This window comes from Carassius auratus, chromosome 35 (genome assembly GCF_003368295.1).
Source record: "Carassius auratus strain Wakin chromosome 35, ASM336829v1, whole genome shotgun sequence".
In the NCBI taxonomy this organism is placed as follows: Eukaryota; Metazoa; Chordata; class Actinopteri; order Cypriniformes; family Cyprinidae; genus Carassius; species Carassius auratus.
Genome location: NC_039277.1, coordinates 12,341,070 through 12,362,775, shown reverse-complemented (window position 1 = coordinate 12,362,775; position 21,706 = coordinate 12,341,070). Strand labels below are relative to the sequence as shown.

The 21,706-nt window shown below is 38.0% G+C and overlaps 1 protein-coding gene across 7 annotated transcripts in view; it reads right to left on the bottom strand.

Moving 5' to 3' along the window:
- LOC113054439 (protein furry homolog) overlaps positions 1-18,476 on the bottom strand; it is a 48,926-nt gene extending 30,450 nt beyond the window's left edge. For 6 of the 7 annotated variants that reach the window (XM_026219993.1, XM_026219995.1, XM_026219994.1 and 3 more), the window contains exons 1-10: positions 18,076-18,476; positions 6,071-6,261; positions 4,234-4,287; positions 3,628-3,767; positions 2,646-2,736; positions 2,260-2,339; positions 1,974-2,054; positions 580-748; positions 378-470; positions 94-192 (exon numbers count right to left, since the gene is read on the bottom strand). In XM_026219993.1, coding sequence (XP_026075778.1) covers positions 94-192; positions 378-470; positions 580-748; positions 1,974-2,054; positions 2,260-2,339; positions 2,646-2,736; positions 3,628-3,767; positions 4,234-4,287; positions 6,071-6,261; positions 18,076-18,256 — 1,179 coding nt within the window. In that variant the 5' untranslated portion in view covers positions 18,257-18,476. Of the gene's footprint in view, positions 1-93; positions 193-377; positions 471-579; positions 749-1,973; positions 2,055-2,259; positions 2,340-2,645; positions 2,737-3,627; positions 3,768-4,233; positions 4,288-6,070; positions 6,262-12,060; positions 12,389-18,075 lie in introns of those variants that run through there. The other variant, XM_026219998.1, reaches the window with a different exon arrangement.
- Between the last annotated feature and the right edge of the window lie 3,230 nt (positions 18,477-21,706).

Below are 21,706 nucleotides of genomic sequence, written 5' to 3'. Positions count from 1 at the left end.
GACACATCACAGACAGCAAAAACACGTTAGCTATGAGCCAATTACTGTAGTTGCATCTCCCTCCACTGCTTTCAAGCATTAAAAAAGACTTGCCAGAGAGTGTTTCTTCCTGGACGACAGGTCTAACGTTGTGTCGTAGAGGGTTTCCACAAAGTTTCTCAAACAGGGCACATTCACCTCATTCTTTACAGTCTGAAGAGAAACATCACGTTGAGTATGAGTTACAGTTTGGACAGAAAAATCATTATTAACTTATTTAAATCTGCATATTCTGTAAACTTTTTTTTTTAATTACAATTTAGCGCATAAATAATAAATAAATGTAAATATTGATCAAATATGGCAGTGCTTACTATAGCAGAGACATATGTACTTACTGCGGCTACAGGGACGAGTACCTCTACGAAGAGTCCAGCCAGAGAGTGTTTAATGTCCTTATCTTTCACCTCCAAGAAATACTGAGCACACTCCTATAAACATATAACAACAAAAGAGAAAAGAGAACGATTGTTACTTATCATAGTGTACACTGTCTGTCAATTAAAGTAGAACATCTGTAGAATTGTTTTTACTGTGTACCTGCATAAACTGGAAAGACGCTTCAAAATCTTCCACTGGGTACATTTTAATGCGAAAGAACTTGACCCCCATAATGAGGCTGATGGTGCTCTGGACCACATGCGGGCTCTGTTCTTTCTGCCTTAGCTCCTTCAACTCTGAGATGAACTTCTTCCTCACTGCAGGAAACCTGGGAAGAATGGAAGGGAGGTATTCATCTAACATTTTAAAATAATACAACAGCAATACAGCAGAGTTGTGGTTTGATTCCTATCATTTTGCAATGGAGATTTAACTGTAAGCTGTTGCTTGCTTATTATTTATGCAAAATATATCTTATGATAAACTTCTTATGATGTTACTCATTTGTAAGTCTAACCGATTAAATACACATTCATGCAGAAGCTAAAAACAGCTAGACATAGGCAAATATGTCAGTCTAAATTTGTACGTAATTTAAAAACACTGAAGACAGTATACAAAAATGTGTCCTGCATGAATGCATCCCACATCTACTTTAGTCAGATTGACCATAATTCAGACTTTTAAAGTCACATCTTGTCTATTCAATACTTGTCTGTCTCTTTTAGTTGTCTTTATTTGAGGGCTTTTCTCAGTATGCACGATATATGCGACCACTTGCAATTAACCCAATCAATTCCATCAAGTTACGATGGGAAGCCCAAGTTTAAATCCATTCCACCAAAGTAAGTAGATTCTGTTTGGTCAGGACTTGGATGTTTCTTGCACACATGTGTTAGGGAATGTGTTTGTGTGTTTGTGAGCACAGTCTGACAGAGGGAGAGATCTTCAGCTCTATATTTAGAAAGGCATCTGGAGGGGGAATAGGGAGCCATCTCTCTTTCTGCAAGACTCAATGTTTGTTTTAGGTGAGCTACAAACAAACCGACTAGTTTCCCACTAAATAACAAGTAAAAATGTGTATTGCACTGTACACACCGTTGGACTGAATTATGCTATTTATCATGTACTGTGCTGGGGCGAAGATGCACAGACTCATCATGCACACCTAATATGTCATTAGACTTCAACAGACACGTAGACACCAGAATTTTAAGATGACTTATAAGTGCAGCCACAAGGACATTTTTCATGCTATTAAATATTGATAGAGGACATATTACTGTCAGATGTGGCGCTCTTATACTGAAAGGGAGAAACTCCATCTTTGTATGACACTGATGGAGCTTCCTGTGAGCATGACAAGATGCCTTGTCTATCAGGGTAATGGCCTCCCATTAGTGCTTCATCTAACACTAGACAGTCTGTCACAGGAAGAAGAATGCTACCATCTTCTTGAGCTTGAATCAAGGTCGCTGGCTTCAACGGGAATCATTTCACGGTGAGACTTTAAATATGTTCTTATTGGCTAATTTTGCAGCTTCATAATTTACCTGGACTGGGCCACGACACCGACAACCTCTGCATACAGATCAGCCACTATGTGCATGTTGGTTGTATTGGGCCCAAGGTACCTGCAGGGCAGAGAAATACCACCATTCTTACCGTCCTTCAGCAAAATCCATTCTGACTTCCAACACTTACATTTACAGTAAGTGCACACGATTGAGGGAATATAAATTATGTAATAAGTTTACTAGGCAGATTTACTCATGTAAACAGACGCAGGAAAATAATGGCTTATGGTAGATGGAGGAAATAACTTAAATGGATCGTTACCCCTCTTTGTACTTGAAGTGTTTGAAGGCCAGGTTAATGACTTCCTGAATGAGGCCATCCAGAAGAGGGTGGAGAGGGATCTACAAAAAGATAGAAAAATTATTAGTAGAAAGACATAAATAACAAATTAAATAATATAATATAATTAAATACATTTACATATAATTAAATACATTTACAATTAACCCATTAATTAATAACTTAAAATAAGTACAATAAAACAGAATATAAATGATTAATTAAAAAAAATGTTTTTATTTATTTAAAATTAAATGAATAATTATACATTAAACATTATACATCTATAAAACTGTATATATTTCTGCTTCCTGTTGTATTTTTTTGAGGCAGGTTGTTAATTTTGTGGTTGTTCAATCATACCCTACCTGTTTTAAAACCTCAATAAGCACCAGTGAGAATATGAAGTCTATTGCTAAGTCCCTCCTTTCCATTAGATAATCTTTCTGCTGTTCGTCACTGAAAGAGAGAAGAAACTATGTAAATCACATTTTGATGAACATTCACTGCTTGATTAAGTTAATAATACAAACATGCTTCCAGGTTTTGTTCCATGAGAGCTTCTGAAGTCCTCTATGGCCTGTATTTGATTCTGAAGTGCTGATGTAACCAAACCTAACTGCCAATAACGATATTTGATTACGGTCTGTGGAGATCCCATATCACCGCTGAGGAATTTCTACCTTGCCTTTACCACTAATACATGCATGGCAAAGATTGTAGAAAATGTTTCAAGGGACACATTTCTAAAATACATTATTACGAAAGTAGGCTTGCATAAAAATGCCCACAGCAAAAAAATCCACCAGACGATGCTAATCTTGTTAGTGCATCTACTCAGAAACAGCCAATCATCACAGCCCTTTTTGCTATTACTGGCCTGATGTCAGATGAACTGCTGTGCATTGCACTGCAGAAGGGATTGTATTTCATAAGATGAAGGCAAAGCTTCCTGATGACAGGCATCAATCACATGCTTCAATCCACACTAAATCACACATACTGTATATAAACACACACACAAATATAAACTTCCACAGAATACTATAAGCACACTTATGCAAAAGACATTAAATCAGATTATACTAACTTGTAAAAAAGATTTGTGGAAATGAACCGAGCAGATACTTGACATTGTGTGCTCTAGGGGTGCAAACTGACCAAACATTTTGCCATACCTGCTAATGGCATTTAAACATATCGTTTGTATCTATGAGGCACAATACCATATATGGGTGTCTTATTTTGTCTAAGAAGAGTTTACACACTCTTAATGGCATTCCAGTTAATATTAGAGAGTTTTAAAAAAAGTTTTGAAATGAGTTACTTTAAATCTCGGTGAAGACTTACTTTTTAGACTTGGTGTTTGCACGTGGGCGATACTCGTGGGACTCGTCTTCCAAGCCGTTCTGTCTTTTATACCAGTCAAATAGCGTCCTCAGGATGGAAGGAAGACAATACTCAGCAAGTGAGCTCATAGTGCTGATCAGCTGTGGGGAAACATAGGAAGTACCTCCAGGAAATGTTTCATCAATTGTCAGAGCACTAATTGTACAGCACAAAATGCAAAGGGAATTAACTCAGGCTATGCAAGGAATGTAATATTAGTCACGCACACACATTCAGGCTGTTTAAGAATTCAGTACAGAGGGTTATAGGGACGGCATAGCACCAACTACAGGAATGCTATTCTTATGGTCTGACTGATGATGACAAAAAATCTGTCAATAGAAAAGGGCAAGAAAAGTTGGATGGTATGGGAGCAGATAATTTATTATTTTTCATTCTTTTTCAACAATACTTTACATTTGTACTAGAGCTATAAATTTATTGTGATTTAAATGTCAAGAAAACAGAAGGATGTTACAGACCCAATTATTTAATTTTGAGTGTGTATCAGGCAGGATGAAAGTTTTAAATGTCAAAAAGGATGTGGAAAATGTCACTTGATCTCACCTGATCGAACTGTGGGTCTTCTCCTCTTTGTAGAGATTTGGTGAGGGGCTTTTCCTGCAGAACATTAAAAAGAACGTAAGAGTCATAGATCATTGGCTGCAGATTCCCAGCTAGATATCAAGCTTTCCTTTGTAATGGATGAACTTGACATAACATATAACCAGAATCACACAGAATCTGCACTCGCAAACATTCACAGACTTCAGACTTCATTCAGGTGAAGAAGAAGCAGAAACAAGCAGCGGTATGTTTAAGCAGATTTTTTTCTAAATGTAGCTTTTTTAATTAAACTTATCCACATTCATGTGTTGATAAATAAGAATGCATGAAGCCAGAATGACATTTTGTTTAAAAGCAGGGGCTTTGTTCTTTATTTGTTGTATTGCATGTTCAGCTATTCACATTGGAAAAAATTCTGAGGGCAATGAAAGTTTTGTAAAAACGGATCAAAAATGCAACTGGCAACTTAAAAAAACAATTGCTGGGAGAGAAATTGTTCATTTTCACGTTTAATTTTAATCAGTCTTTCAGGCTGCCAATAAAACTGTAGTACTCTCAGCTTTGTTGAACACATTATTCCATGTTTCCTTTCAAAAGCTGTTTAAAAAATTTATTAAAAAAGCTTGTCTTGGTGTGCCTATGGTACTCAAATTATCAGTGATTGGAAGATGTCAGTGGAGACTCTTCTACTGATTTTTAGCGCTAAACAATTGTAGCCTTCTGAAGTTCATTCATTTGATCCAAACAGAACTAAATTTAATCTGAAGATCCCACAGCTTTAATGTGCAGGCGCAGAAAACTGGGCCAATGAAGGCAAGAGAACGTCTAAACTGTGGTTGGGTCTGGAGGTCAAATCAAGTGATTGTCCCCATAACATGCAGACACACTCGTGGACACACTCACACACACTTTCAGGATGACGAGGGTGGACAGGGTCAAAGGAGAGCTGTGATTCTACAAACATTGAATATAGATGTCTAGTTGTGTTCTGTTCCTAAAGATAATGATTTATATTATGATTGAACTTTGTGCTTCTTATAACATGAATCTGATACAAAGTTACTGCAGTGATCTATAAATTGTGAACAGTACATTACTGGCTGTTGACTTGAACCTGCACCTCACAAAACTCAGCACCTCAACTGTGATGACAAAGTCATGAAATGTGAAATTGATTCATTAGTTTAACACTGTCTGGGCACAGAGATATTAGTTAAATAGGTGTGCTGAGAGCTTTGACTGCTTCCTGTTTGGTGCGTAAGCTTTTTGGCTTGAAAATACCAAGTAGACAAAACCCATTCCTGTCCACTTAAATCTGCACTCCAGCATAATGGAATTACAGAGATACAGAGAGACCAGGCAACCTGAGCCACTGCAGCAAAAACAGACACAGTATCTCACGGCTATTAGTGCAGTTTGAAGACATATTGTGAAGTATTAACATTTAATGCCTGCCAACTACAGCAATTACAAATGAAAGCCACAGCAGAGTCATTATTAACTATGCCAGAACTGTTCTCTGTCTAATTGATTTAGAAAGCATATTATACACTTCTTGTTTTTCTACACTACTCCACATACCAGAGAATTAGCTAAAATGAGGCGTAAGAAAGCCTCAAACCAAACTCAAAACCAAAACCAAAACTGGCTTGTGGCGACTGGTTTTAATTTGGCCTAGACATTATTTACTTGCATTTGAGGTTCTATGTCTCAGATGATCAGCATGTAAATGTTTTGGAAAATTAGATCCCAAGAGATGTTAAACTTTGACTTGCCAGAAAAATGTCTGACATCAAAAAATAAATACATTGTAAAAATATAAAAAGAAGTCTCTTACCAGTGGTTCTGCCATGATGATGCGTATTTTGCGTTCAGACACGGTGGTGAAGTTGGCAAACAGGCTTTTGAGAACATACTCGCCTGGTTTGCTCTCAGGGTCCACGGTAACTGGCATAGTGCAAACGGGACCTTTCCTCTCGCCTAGAGTGCTGCTCACTTGGGGGATGGGGCGCTTTCCTACGGGGGATGCTAAGAATGCATAAAAAAACAGTATTAGATTATTATGGATTAGTAGGTCAACTATTGTGCTAATCGTTCTACATATGAGTTGGTGGGCAGTGCACAAGCTCTGACATGTTTTGTGCTAGTGACTCGAGTGAACACAACTTGGGTGATTTTGGTCAGATTAGATAATTAAAAACATGACAGACATTTTGACAGATATGAGGTACTGAAAGTGGTGCCGTCAGTGTTAGGGTTGAAGCCTGAGTCAGTGCCTTGAGAGCACCATCTCACATCAACCCTTGATGGAGCAGCTGGTGTTTTCTTTTTTGGCATGACCATGTCATCGCTCCCAAAGGGCGGAGGGGGCTCAGCGAGCTGGCAGGGGCCGGGGGAGCCCATGTCATGTGTCTGCAGGGGCTTTGAGCATGTGCTCCTCTTAGAATAGACCCCTGCAACCTCACAAGTCACAAGCTGCAAAACGAATAAAAAAAAAAATCTAATTCCTAACAGCAATATGAGCAATTTAAAGATATATGCAGTAACTCAAAATGAGGCAATTGCCTCAAAATGATGATTGCATACGTGCTTTTATGAACAGTAAGACATTAAGACTGTTAAAAAACTGTTAAAGGGTTATCTCATTAACTAGTTTTTGCTCATTTAAAACGAAAGCAATTCATTTCAAAATAGTGATGAACTGCTGCTTAATCCCACATTCAAGCATCAAAAGTAGACAATTCCTCCACACAGTCACAATTGCACTTCTTTTTTTTTCAGTCTTCAGTGTCTAATAGATCATTTGTTATGTTTGTCCATGCAAAACTTATTGACGCAAAGATATAGTGTTCTAGATGTTTATTTGTCAAAGCATTCATGCAGTTGCAGTCTCTGTAATATTCTGGTGTTCATATATAGTTCGGACATTTCTTCACACCAACGAGGAAATGCAAAGGCTGTCAGGCTGATATTTTGCAATCTAAAATTCCTCTGGCAGACTTCAGTACTTCCAAAGTTTAAACTTCACACCATGTTAATGGGAGTTCATGACCTGACACTAGGGTTCCACTGCTCAGGTCAAGGGTGGAACAATGGAATGATTAGTACTTGTGCTAAATGACATGAGACTTTGAAATTTGGTTGGCTTGACAGTCATCTGTAAATAACATTAACGTCAACTACGTTATTTATGGACAAACACCGGACGTCAGTTGACACCTCTGAAGTTGCTGTTGAGCCAGAGCAGTTCAAACTGAATGAAGAGAAGAGCTGCTGGAAAGGAATTTTTTTAATATACTGCTTGCTTCACGAGTCTTGAACACACTATCAGGGATCCACAGAATGCAACCTCCTTACAGCAAGCGTTGAAAACATGAACAACACCCATGCACCCCTTGGACCTTTCGATCAGTGGCACATACCAAGGCCCTTGATGAAGCTGATGACGCTGGCCCGACTCCACCACACGGGAGACAGCTCCATGATGCGGCCGGTTCAGTTCCAGTAATCCGAAACAAAACTAGCCCTCTACCTCCACCAGAGCTCCATACTTCCCATCTGTCTTTCCACCCTGTCTTTGCGGACTGGCACCATGCTGGGCAGCCCTATCAAACGGCCACGGACTTGGGGCAGCAGGGCTTTGCTCTGGGAGTAATGGGAGTAGGAGACCGCAAGTTCAAGGAAACATAGCCTTCCTGTGTAGCTCCTAGTAGTTTTGATAAAAGCAAACACTAACTGAGGAGAAGGTCAAGCTGGAATTCAAGCAAAGCCAAGAGAGAGAGTGAAAGATTGAAAAAAAGAGAGAGTGGGAGGGACTATGGTGCTATATTTAACCTCAGTACTGACACACACTCTTCTAACACATTCATTTGAATGTGTTATAATCCAGCTTTGACTCTAAAATAACCATGATGATAACATCATAATTTGATTTACAGTAAAAATGTCTGTTATGACAATAACTGGACAAAACGTATAGTGGAACTAGTTTAAAATGAATGGATATCTCTTGTGAGCCAGATTTTTCTGTCAAAGACCTATCTACTCACAATTTATCAGTCTAAACAATGTTTACCTAGTTATGACACCATCATAGAAAACTAATAGTTCAAAACTTAACACTAAAATAACAGCTTTTGCATTTTTCAAAATCAGGGCTCCAAACTGCGACTAAAACGGTCGCATTTGTGACCATAAATATTAAAATGGGAGTGAAGTTTTTGCTGAGGTCGCCACTGGCGACTAGGCCTATGTATTTACATGTTATCTCTTAAAAAAATGCATGTACATGCCTTTTTTCCTGAATGTTTTGCATTCACATCTTTTGTTATGTTCGCGTATTGAGAGAATGCGCATTGAAGTTTTAGTGGGAAAAAATAGTTTTAAACAGTCTTCATCTGCCGCGCAGCAGCGCTGACACATACCTGATAAACGCGCGAGAGAGAAATGATGGAGACTTGAAGAGAAAGTGCAGAAAAACAGCGTCTATTTCGTTCATAACTTGAACAAACTACAACAGGTAAAGTTGTCATCTGTGTGGATATTGGCAATATCGTTAACAGTTCTCGTTTATAATCATAAGGCTTCTTCTTAACAAGATCTTAGTCCATGCTGTGTTCTGTTAATGCATGACCTTCATTATTTGAAGTGCACTTGCCGTCCAGTAATCACAAAAAGCTTTGTGCTTTGTTACTTTTTAATTTACAAAGTATCAGCTTTAAAATTATTTCAAATTCATAACAATATTCAAACAATAAATACAGTTTTGGTGCTCTTTCAGGGGCCGTTCACATATCACTCGTGGAAAATGCTAGGCGCGCCGTGGTTGGTTCTTGTCCCATGACCTGCGGTGCGCTTGCGGGATTCTGAAAAGTTGAGATGTTTTTAACTCGATGCGGTGCGGACGCGCCTGGAAAAAAACGAGCGCGTCGCTTCCATTATGAGCACGCAAGCGTACCGCGCGCCTACATTTGAAATAACGAACTTGAGCGTGCAAAAGACACATGTGAACGGCCCCATGCGGCAGGCGCGATCGCGAGTAGTGCCTCGTTTCAAGCAGCACGTGAACCTATCATACCTTGCTCTTTACTACTAGAGTACATAATGAACATGAATTAACATCAAAAGGTAGGTTATTTTATAAGAGATTCTACAGTACAACACTTTCAAACTGCGGAAAACGTGTAAAGCTTGTAAACATTGCAACGTTATATTGACCTCAGTAACCTTTCGGTGTCCATAAGCTCATCAGTCAGCTAGAAAAATAACTATAAAGAGGAGCATTTCGCTATATTTATGAGCTATTGAATTTTAATATTTTTACTTAACCTGTTATCTACATGATTCAACTACTCCTATAAAATTTTATTTTGCTAATTAAGAAAAACAGACTGAAAGTGTGAAAGACATGCACTCTTAAAAATAAAGGAGCTTAAAAGGTTCTTTACAGAACAATTTTGGTTCAACAAAGAACCATTCAGTCAAAGGCTCTTTGAAGAACAATCTCTTTCTGACTTTTTCATAATCTGTTATTGTCTTCAAAGGTTAAAGGTTCTTGATGAAACCCTTTAGACAGGAAAAAAGGTTCTTCTATGGTATCATGAAGCACCTTTATTTTTAAGAGAGTATGACAACATTTACAGAATGCATTGAGGAGGACCCCAAACTATACTCAGGGGCCAAGTGATGCTTATGATCCATGATACTGGTACAGATTTTTGTGTAATAAACAACGCATGACTGTATATTTCAAGTTGGAAAAGACATTTAGCTCCCACTTTAAGTGAACATTCATTCCCAGGTCATCTACAAGATGGATTAAAATGCTGATAAAGTCAAGAAAAGATGAGACATAAACACGTCGGTATGATTAAAAAGTTAAAATGTAAAATAAATAATTTAAATAAAACACATAAAACATGTTTATTCTGTGGCACCTAAAAAATCATTTGGCACCTAAGTTTTTTTCTTATAGGAGCTCCTTACTCGATTTTTTTGTTTGGAGCCCTGAAAAAGCATTATAAAAATTATTAATCAGGATTTTTGCTTTCCATTCCAAATGAGGACATTCATATGTTACCAAAGGAGGGTCATCTTTAGCTAAAGGAACACATTTGTCCCTAAACTGCAGTTTATTATATACACAATAATTATGAATAAGTGCAAGGCAAGTCCAGACACACCATCATCTGTATAATGACTACTAGATCCAGTCAAAACAATTGCTCAAAAATACAGTATAATACACTAATCACACAACAGACCCACTCTTGATAATGAGTTAAAAAGAGGCAGCAAACTGACCTTTATTTATCCATATAAACATACAGAACCCCTTTCTGCATTCATCTACTCTTTATCCCACCTTGATTATTTGTTGCTCCAGCTCATCTTAATAATCACTTTGTACACAAGCTTAATTCACAGCTTGAGCTTGCATAAAAAAGGTGGCTCTGACAGAAATTATACAGCAAATTAAACTGAAAGAGAAAGAGAGCATGCAAGAGAAAAAAATAATAAGAAAGAGAGCATGCAGAAAAAGAGATCAGAGGAGCTGGAAAGAGATTTAAGTGGATTTACTTAAGTGAGTTAGTAGACTGTTACCAGACCACCTGTTCTACTTCACAGGGATCGAGCAGCAAGTCTAACACAGGAGCAAATGAACAGTCACTGGACAGCAACACAGCTCCTTTGTACAATAAAAACACATGATTATCACCATTCGGTAACAGTTCTACCTCTGCTGACAATGCAAGTTAGAGATCCCTCACAAACACACACAAACCCACACACACAACAGAGCAGGGACTTAACATGAAGAAGACATTGGTGAGGCTAAGAACTGGTTTATATAGGTTAAACTCAGTGATGTAACATTTCCCATTCCAGTGGCATGAATCTTTATGCACCAGCACATTATCAACAGCATCTTCAATGTCAAATTCCATTCACTTCTAATTTAACATTCAAACTGAAATGTCAGACCCTTTTTTATATTTTACATTAGGCTATAACAACTAATCTATAAAATAAATGTAAGGATTAATCAAATAATCAACAGAATAATCAATGATGAATTTTAATAGTTGTTAAATAAAGCTGTAATTCTACATTTTAATCTAATCTAGAATAGTTAAGGAAATAATTCAGGGACACAAAGTTCTCTATTTGTCCCTCATGCAAAACAGTAACACTTTTACAAAACACACCCTATATTCCACTCAAATTTTGTAAAATGATGCTTTTCATACATCATCTGAAACATAAGTCACTGTCACCATCCTCATCTTCATATAAAGTACATCATCCATGACACAGAATAACCTTGAGATGGCGCACACTCAAACGCAGTGATGTTTGCACACTGAGAGGTATTGACGTGCTCAAACACTGCACATGATGAAAAACAACAGTACAAATCCTCCTGATCACGTCACGAGCCCCTTTGGTCTGCAGTCATTACATAACGCAACCTCTCAAGCCAAACACAAATGTATCGGACACACGCACACATTTAGCATCATCAATTTACAAGAAACATCCTGAGCGCTGGAGCCAATAATCTCAGAAATAACAGAGGGATGTAAACATCCCAGAGTAATCTGAACCATTTAAGTCTCCTGATAAAGCTGGTATGAAATGGATGGGGTTTAGATCTCGTCACTAGTACTTAAATGACATAAAACTGAGGAAAAGCATTGATTCAGCAGATCGTAAACAACTCTGTCCTACAGAGGGGTCAGCACACAAATGCAGCGGCATTAAACGTGGATTTAGAATACTGTGTGTGTGTGTGTGTGTGTGTTTGTGTGCTAAGTTCGTACTCACTGCTGCCCCAGGATTTCAGCAGAGATTTGATGCTGATCTCAAAAAAGCCTGAATCCTGCTGGCTGGCCATGGCTGGAGAGCAGGCTCAGTCACTGTAGCGACACAGAGATGAGAATCCAGGCAGAGAGAGTTGGTGGAGTAATGCAAAGAGAGAGAGGGCACTTTACAGTGCCATACACTACAGCACTGTCTTACACTACGAGTCCCGTGTCAGCTCTGAGCACTGAGCAACTGCTCTCTCTCCTCTACCTCTCTCTTCCCTGCCCCATCCCTCTCACACTCTCTCTCATCAGCCGCTCTCCCTCTCGCTCACTCTGCATTAAGAGGATTTGCTCTCAGAGAGAGAATAAAATTGAGCTGCTGTTGGTATTGTCCAGTCTCCCTGAGATGGACATCAAGAAAAAGGGAGAGGGGAGGGGTTTGTTTGTTTACTGCAGTACTGCCCTCACCAGATTGGTACAGAACGACTGTACCTCAGTGGTCTTGTTTGCCATCCTGACAATTCCATAAATGTAAATATGTTTTAGGTAGAATGACGCAGCAGAGATTGCAAGCTGATTCGCTGATGCTTTAATTCTTTCAGCAAATCAACTTGCGATGTATCTGATTGCCTTAACAACAACACATCCACATCTACTGTACACATAATATTTTAATATTTCTATTAATTTTTAATGGCATTTTATTTTAATATCAGTATATTAAAGGAATAGTTTATATGAGGAGGAAAATGTTCCTGAAAATATACCCTCAGACCATCCAAAATGCAGATGAGTTTGTTTCTACTTGGGCCTGGAGAAATTTAGATTTAAATTTCTTGTTTACCATTTGATCCTCTGCAATGAATGGGTGCCATCAGATTGAGAGTAATAAAAATAAGAAATAAGAAATAAAAATAAGGCTTTTTCACTGGAGAAAACAATAATATGGATAGAGGACTTGGTTTGGAAACAATGGTTTGAAATTAAAAACATCACAATAAAGGATTTCCACTTCACAAAATGTTAATTCATGTACTAGATTTGAGTCGATTATAACATTTTATTTTTATCAGCTGTTTTAACTCTCATTCTGACGGCACCCATTCACTGCAGAAGATCCACTGGCAGTGATGCAAGTCATGTAATGCTACATTTTATTCCAGTTGATGAATCTGAATGTAGTGTTTTCATGAATGCTAAATAAAAGTGATCAGGTTGATGTGTGTTCATATGTATCAAGTTTATATGTTTGTTTTTTTACATGCGCACATTGCACAAATATAGAGTTTCTCACTGTTTGCACATACTAACCACTCTTCTATATGGTTCTTTTTCTGTTTTTAGTAGCAGAATTAAATTAATTGATAAATATACATATAAACCGCTGTGCCGTGCTGCTTATATTTATCACCAAAAAAAAAAAAGCCTCTCCCAAAATGGGTTGCCTGTGGATGAATATCCAAAACACGGACTGGCGGGAGGTTGTCCTGCTCCACTTCACAGTTGCTGAATGAAAGGAGAATTTTATTATGACAAAAAACGCATTTATACAACAATTTATTCAAAAGGAAGTGCTGCTTGCATCATACTTTGGTTGCATGTAAACATAGCCAGTTTGTGGGAATGGGTTTACATTGTCACACCATCTGCTGGCTGACACCCAGCACTGCAGACAAACACTAGATAACACAAGGCATGTGCTCTTGAACATGCATACAGTAAAACAGAGAGTACAGTGAATGTTTCTAAAGGACAAATGTGATTCAGTACATCACTGCTGAGCATTCAATTCAAACAGTTCACTTTATGACATCATCGATTCTCTGTCTGTTAGTGTTAGGATAATGTCCTTTTACAGGAAAATGGGTAACTGAAAGCTTTGCTTCAAGATATTAAACAAATCAAAAATTGCAACCAGTCCCAATTAATCTTGTTGATTCACAACTTTTGCCTTATAAATTAAAAAAAAAAGACAAAAGGGAGATAAAGGAGGAGACTAAAGATGATATGAACCTGTAAGGCTGGTCCGATGATTTCGTCCCATTGCAGTAACAGCAAATGAATGGACCATGTGCAACATATCTATTTATTTATGGACCATTAAATTAAATTTAAATATTCAAATTGTCATGGAGATGCCAGGCACCCAGATCCTGCAACTCCACCAATTGGTCAATATTCTTTTTTTATTTTTAATGTTTCAAAATGTATTCCTGTGATGGCAAAACATCTTATTTACGAAACATTTTTAGAATGGAACAAACAAAGCGATGTGTTGTGTTAATGGTCAATATACATCAGTAAAGGAATGTGATACTAATCTCTCAGATCAGTATCACTTACAGCAGACAGAAATGTAAGACTTGTCGAAGGATGAAAGCAAATAGTTTCCATGTGAAAGCATTTGGATTTAATTTTCGTTAACAGCGTTTGAAGAGCAATCAAACATGTTCCACTCCATGCTCTTTATCTTTCCAGAAATTCTTGTTCCCTTTCATTTTTGTTCTCTTTTGCTTTGCCTATATTAAGACGTTTACAAAATGAAACAACACAGAAATGCTGATAACCATACATTTAAGCAACCATAATATTAATGCTTCCCTTTGCAAACACAGTATGTTTACATCAGATTAACCATTTTGGTTCTGGAAAGAGTGGCATGCTGTATATGACAACTTGATTGACAGAGCATGTAATTAGTGAAGCGTATTATAGCTCTAAGCAAAAGGACTGGAGAAAGCTCCTTCATAATCTGTCACATCCAAATAAATGTGAAACCGAGAGAAAGTGATCTTTATTCTGCAAGATGCGTTACCAAATAATATAATATAACGATTGAGGGAGATCAAATAGGCATAATGTGTAAATCGCTTTAACTTGCTTATCATTTCAATATTTTATTACGTTACTTATTGCATAGGACAAATGCGGCTTGCATATTCAGAGAGCCATTAAAATGTCTAGTTTCTGAAAAAAGCTCTGGTAAACAATGCCTGTATTTATATGCAATAAAGTGGTGACATAAATCAGCACAAAATAAATTATGTGTTTGCGCTGAAAAAGTTTGGAAATGTGCTGTTTGTGGTGGCTTGAATTGAGGAGTGTCTGGGACTCTTGATGGTTTTACTGCTACTGCGGAGTTCTCCCAGCTGACACTGAGCTCTCCCAGCTGCCCCGGCACATCTCCACAGTAGTTGGGCTCACACCCAGCACTTCCACCACACACAAACCCTCTCACGGTTTCATCTGGTGAGCTGCTTTAAAGAAATCACTTACTGTAAAAGAACAGCTTACTGTCCAAATTGACAAAATAAATAATCACAAAATACAAACTTTAGAGTGATTTTACAGCCATTTCTGTTATCTTTACTCACCTTGTGTCAATGCAACCAGTCAGGTTTACTTTTTTTGACATGTTTCAAACTGTTTTCGCCCAATCAATGGCATCCACAACAACAATGAACCTTGGGATTATAAAATCACATTAATTTTTTTCCCCAAAGTCTATGCTTTCCTTTTTAATTTAAACTTCATTTTTATGACTGGATTCTGTGATTCTGTCTGTGTTTTCTTCACTGTGGAAATCACAGGGTCCTTACTGAACCCCTTTGACTGTCATTGTGTGGACAAAATATTTTGTTGAATGGATATTTAAACGTGGTAAACATTGCAAAACGTGTCTGGCAATAAGATATGATGCTAAGTTGACAAACTCTTTGTTTAGTTTTAGCTGTTATAAAAGCCACGCAGGACAATAATGTCATGCCTGCAGGTACAGGCCAAAAACAGCACAGTTTTACTACATTACTTATGTTAGGCATCGATTTTTAACATTCCTAGCTATCTGTTTTTGATTTTATTCTCTGCTATGAGAGCTTCACAGCGGTCATGCTTGGATAATCTTTACAAGAAACCCCCTGAATTCCAATCATTTGGAGCATCAGGCAACCTCTACCAGCTGTTAGACTCTGGCACAGGGATCACTGACTCATAACTATCCAGCGCCTGGATCCTGTTTCCATGATATAGTTCCGTGTCAGTGCTGGTGAGCAAACTGCCTTCCAAAACCCATGATCTAATTGGGCTGTTTCCAATAAGAGTCAGTGATCGGTCGAGATGCTAAAAGTAAATAAGGAAAACCAAGAGTCAGTGTTACACGTGAACATTCTTCAAAACAAATCTGTGTTGTGGAAAAACGTGAGGGTGAGTAAATTAGATCTACATTAATTGCTGTACATGATGGACTTGGAGGACGGGCCATTATTTCTCCCAATCAATGTGTGCCAAGAAAGATGAGCCGCTGTGATGAAGTCACCGCCCTTCGGGCCCCGGATAATAGAGAGGAGTATGTGTGGCCACGAGACTCCGCCCCCTACCTGGACTCCTCCTTTCTGAACACTGCCCTTCCTTCACAATTCCCCCGCACAACGAGGACACCAGATCCCCTGTTTATTTAGGACACTATTTCCCCTCAGAACACTTTATTCCCATCTTGGACATTTTATGATTGAGTTTCGGTTTAATAAAAGCCTCTCTGAGGCCTGATGCCACACCCACTGTGTCTGTCATTTGCTCCTCCTGCAACAATGAATAGTTCAGCCAATTTCAGAAATCTAACTAAAACTCCCTCTTTGTGTTGAGCTGGTTTCTTCCCTGATAAAAGTTCTCTTCAGCCAATCAATAAGTCTTCTGTGAGGGTTCCTGGTATTAAAGGCATCTGACACACCTGTTCAGTACAGCTCTGAAAGTGCAGTCTTGAGAGACACATGCGCCCACTCAGCAGAAAACCTTAATATACTCCTTTTTTAGCTTTGAAGAGGAAATGACAGGAAAAAACAGCGCCAGATATTCAATTCAATGAAAAAAAAGCAAGAGACATTATAACACAAATCAACTGTATTGTTGATTATACCCATGACTTCTAAACCACTATCCACTTTCCCTCCAAAATCTCTCTGTTCTCTCTCTCTTTCATTCTCTCCCCAACCTACCCCAAACTTTTGAACGGTGGTATATGTTACTCTTTTTTTAATTAGTATTTACAAAGTTTTGGATAATGCCCTCATGAAAAACAAATTCAACATTGATTGCTAGCATCTCAAACATAGTGGATCCACATGTCTGCATCATTACTATGATAATGTGGACATGCTAGCAAAATCAACAAGACAGTGGACATCAACAAATAGTTAGAAAAAATATAAGATCTGGCCACATAAAAAAAAACATAATAATAATAATAATAATAATAATAATAATAATAAATTAACAATAAAATAAAAAAATAAACATTGTTTCTTTTTCTTTTTGTTCATTTTTTTTTTTGCCTTTTCTCTCTTATATGTTGGCTTTGCATATGGACCATCCCAGCTGTGGCTCTGGATGATTTGAGATGATGGTTTAACTAGGGTCTAATTAAAACCCAAAATAATCTCTTTCCTGATGCTGATGCTATCTGTCATCATCCACATCCACCCTTCCCCCCATTCCACCATCGCTCACGTAGGCACAGGTCCCAAATAAAGTCCCTTAATATCACTCACTGTATGGCAATGGTCCTGTCAACCCAGGGGAGACACTTTTTTTTTCTCTAACTACATATAAAAACAAATCTCCTGCTGGGGTTGATGTTTTATGGCTTCTCAAAACCTGGTTTTAATAACGTGAAATTAAATTGAATAGACACGACACAACCACAACAAGTTTCAAAGAAATTCCCAGTCTGCACAATGATCTCTAGCTGAAGGCTACCAGAATGTCTTAAAACATAGTCACTGCATGACATCATAGTGTTATGTCACAAAGTTTCACGCGTTGAGCTTTATCACAGGCTATCAACTGACCTAGAGAAATACCAGAAACACAAGTTTGATGTCATGTGTGTGAGATAAAGATGTGAGTCTATGACTTGGCAGGACATTAAAGACAAATGTAACCAAATGACACATTTAGAAGTATGACTTGCGTCTCATAACACATCAAGAGATTAAAAACAACGATGTGTCTGGCTACCAAAGCAAAACTTCAGCAGTACCTTCTTGGAAGATAGTGGGTCTTTTCTTTGGCTGGATCTTCCTGAACTTCCCTTTAAAGTCCGCTGGAGCAAACATATGCATGGAGAGACTAGCCATCTGGACCAAAACAATCCCATCCTGGCTCTGGGTTTCACAAGGGTCCACCACAACTCCGGTACTGCTGACATCCTCCACGGACATATCCGACACAGATGACAAAGAGAGGGACCGCTTTCACCTGCTACGGATTAGCATGGATACAGATCTCCAGAGAAGCTCCTCTAAGTTCTGCCTGGCTCTTCTTTTGTGTGTTTTGCTACTCTTTCCTCTGTACCAGGTACATGAGCTTAAATGAGTAAATCAGAGAGGATTGAGTGCTTATGCTCTCTGTCTGCTCTCACAGGTCCAGGCTGTTTAGCCAGTTACAGTAACACGCCTGAATGGGGCAGGTGTTGGATTACTCAAGACAGACACACCTCTTTTGTGAGAGAGAGGGTGGAGATTTTCGAAGCAAAGGAGGAGAGAAGGGGCAAGTGAAGAGTGAGGCTATGCACAAGTGTTTATTTTAATATGAATCAGGTAGACTGTTATAGATACATTGCTATTTGTGGAAATAGAAAGCAACCTATCAAAATAAGCCACCTCTGGTTAGTTTTAACTTATGTTTTGCATCTGAGGTGTTTTTGTAAGACTCTTACAAAAACCCTTGAGTTTCACTCCCAAGTGCTCACGAAATAAACATTATGTAAAGAATCAGCCGAATACATAGTCTTGTCCTCAGTAAACAGTTTTTATGAAGACTGAACAACCACTCATTGGAAGAGGGAGTGTATTTGGACCACCTTTTAATATCTTTAATTTAACAAACAAACAGCCACACTGTTCACAGACCTGCAGGCGTTGCTGGTTTTACAGAGTAACCTTTTTGAAGGCCATCATGGAACAACTACCTTATTCTCTGAATCTCTCGCTCTGAGTGGCCCTTGCTGAAAGTGCTGATGAGAACGAGGGGAACAGAAACAGAAGGACTGACCACTCCCTCGAGAGAACACAAAGCAGCCTTTTTCTTCAATAAACATAATTTTGATGCAGAGTCTCTTCCCAAGGGCCTTCACACCCAAATGTTCACGATTACAGTTTAATGGATGTGTCAAGTTAAATGGTTGTGCTGCAAAAAAACATTAAAAACACACATATGCAGAAACAAATGCACACACATAAACACGCATTTAGGGCAAGCAAGCACTCATCATGCCATCCTTCAAAAATGTGTGTCGTCTTTATGTAAAAGATAAAAATACAAAGAACACTGCAAATACCACCGGCCCAGCCCAAAATAGCACACCTAATTGGTGCAGCCTAATTACTGGAGATAACCTAGAACTCCAGACTGCGTGAGCACACACACACACACACACACACACACAAGCATGATCACCACATCAAGGCAGGGTTTGTTTTTATGTACTCGCCAGTGATCTTCAGATATCACATTCCTCAGATGGTAGTTAGGACTGGTCTGCCAGGAGAGTGACGCCACATGACCATGTCGTCCACAAAAGGCATTCTGAGACACTGTCAAGTGACTTCATATGTTGATATTTACAAATTATGACAAGTTAGTTTAGTCTCGTTTTCTCATTCTTTGGATGATTCTTTATGGATAGTAGCTGACTCTGGGTCATCCGCTGTCTCTTCATCTCAAGGGCACTTTGAAATGCTCTTCTATTGATTTGATCTCTCTCAACAATTTACACAATGCCTTATGCATTAGCAGTTTCATGTTTCAAAACCTCTTTAGTTAAAGTGGCCCCAAAGCAAATAGGAACTGTGATTTAGAAATTGTGAAAATGGCATGAAAGCTTGGTGGAAGGTCTAAAGATTTTTTTTATGTGGTGTTATAGATTTAACAGTGAAAACATAAAAGAGGGGTGGATGTAATGGTTTTCTCTGACATAAAGCGGGAAAAAAGCTGGAGATCTCATTACAGACATTTCTAACAAGAATCGAGAGTGAACTAAGTCTGAGACTGCTCTCTAGAGTTCAGAAGAGGTACAGTTCATGAGTTTATCAAATATTTTTTTCTGAAAAAAAAAAAAAAAAACTATATGTTATTAAAATAACTTTGCCCAAAGAAGCAAAAGAAAAAGTTTGGTCTTCAATGTCACATGATCCTTCAGAAATGATTAATATGCTGTTTTGCTGCTCAAGAAAAGTCAGGGATGACTGATGTGAAGATAGATGGAGATAGAGATGAAAAACAATGCAGTGTTGCTCTGGCTATGTTCTTTTTTTTTTTTTTTTTTGCAGCTCTTAATAATTCATGACTTTAGCTTTGAAAACCAGCCATTGTGAGAAGAATGAAATACAGAACACAATGTGGAAACAGCAGGTGAAGCACTGAACAGCTCTTGACTAAAAATTGATCACTATAGAACGGTGACTGAGTCAAATGCACTCATCTCACTAGTGTTTCTAAAAACTACCTGCCAGAAGCTGTTATATAAAATCCTCTAAGCACCCACTAACTTACACACAATAACCAAAACCATCTCACTAAGATTACGTGATTCCCAAGTGGGCTGCACATCACACATTCAGTCAAATGACAGTGAATATGTTTTTACAGATTCATCATAAACCAAACCATCATACTGGCTAAAATAGATCCTTAAATCCCTTAAATATACAATCATATGGTTTCTACGGTGAACCATATGATTCACTTTTCATTAATTGCACATCAGAATATCAAGATTTCCGCAAGACTCAATTACAACATCAAACAAACAAACTTTTTCATATTGAATGAGCATATATATTACTGATTATTATGATGATTATCGAACCATTTCAAGAGAAATGAAATGCATTCACAAATGGTTTCAGCAACTGAATGTAAATATTTGCAAACCCTTAAGTAATCATATGGTTCAGAGCAATGAAGTGTCTTCATTTTGTCTAAACCATCATAATGAATAAAGCACATATCAAAAAGCTGTTCATGCCCAGTGAATCTTCACTGGATCAAAACAACAGAATAAGGAACACCCTGACAAACGGTAACAAAAACGGGAGCTCCAAAAGTCTGAGAGCACTATAAAACGCGTCTACTAAGGTTTTTCCTTCATTTAGTACAGTTTTCCCATATAATAGTTAAAACAAGTTCACATGGTCAAATATTTGTTCAGTGACAAATAGTGCAAAATCTTTACAAAAAAGTCTTATTTAAAAGTCATACTTTATTTTTTAGTGTAGATTTTTTGAATCTTTGACCTTCAGCGTGACATTCTTTCAAGTAAATAAAACAGATTTGCATCTATAAAGTCTTTGTTAATTAAGTTTAAACATTCAATACACCCTGGGGAAGGCACATAAATAACCAAGGGACAAAATCAAACAAGAAAGCAAATCTATATTACAGTATCCATGTCACACATATTGCATGTCAATATAATTCTCAGTACAAAATGAAAACAATGCTATTGTTAGTGCAAAACCTCAGGGTGCTCCATACATTCCATATAAACCTAACAGACCACTCAGATCATTAGGATTAAGTCAGTTATAAATACCAATGATTCACACAAAACAAGGGGAGTCCACTTTTATCTATTATGACCCCCGCAGTTGGAACCAGCTTCTAGAAGA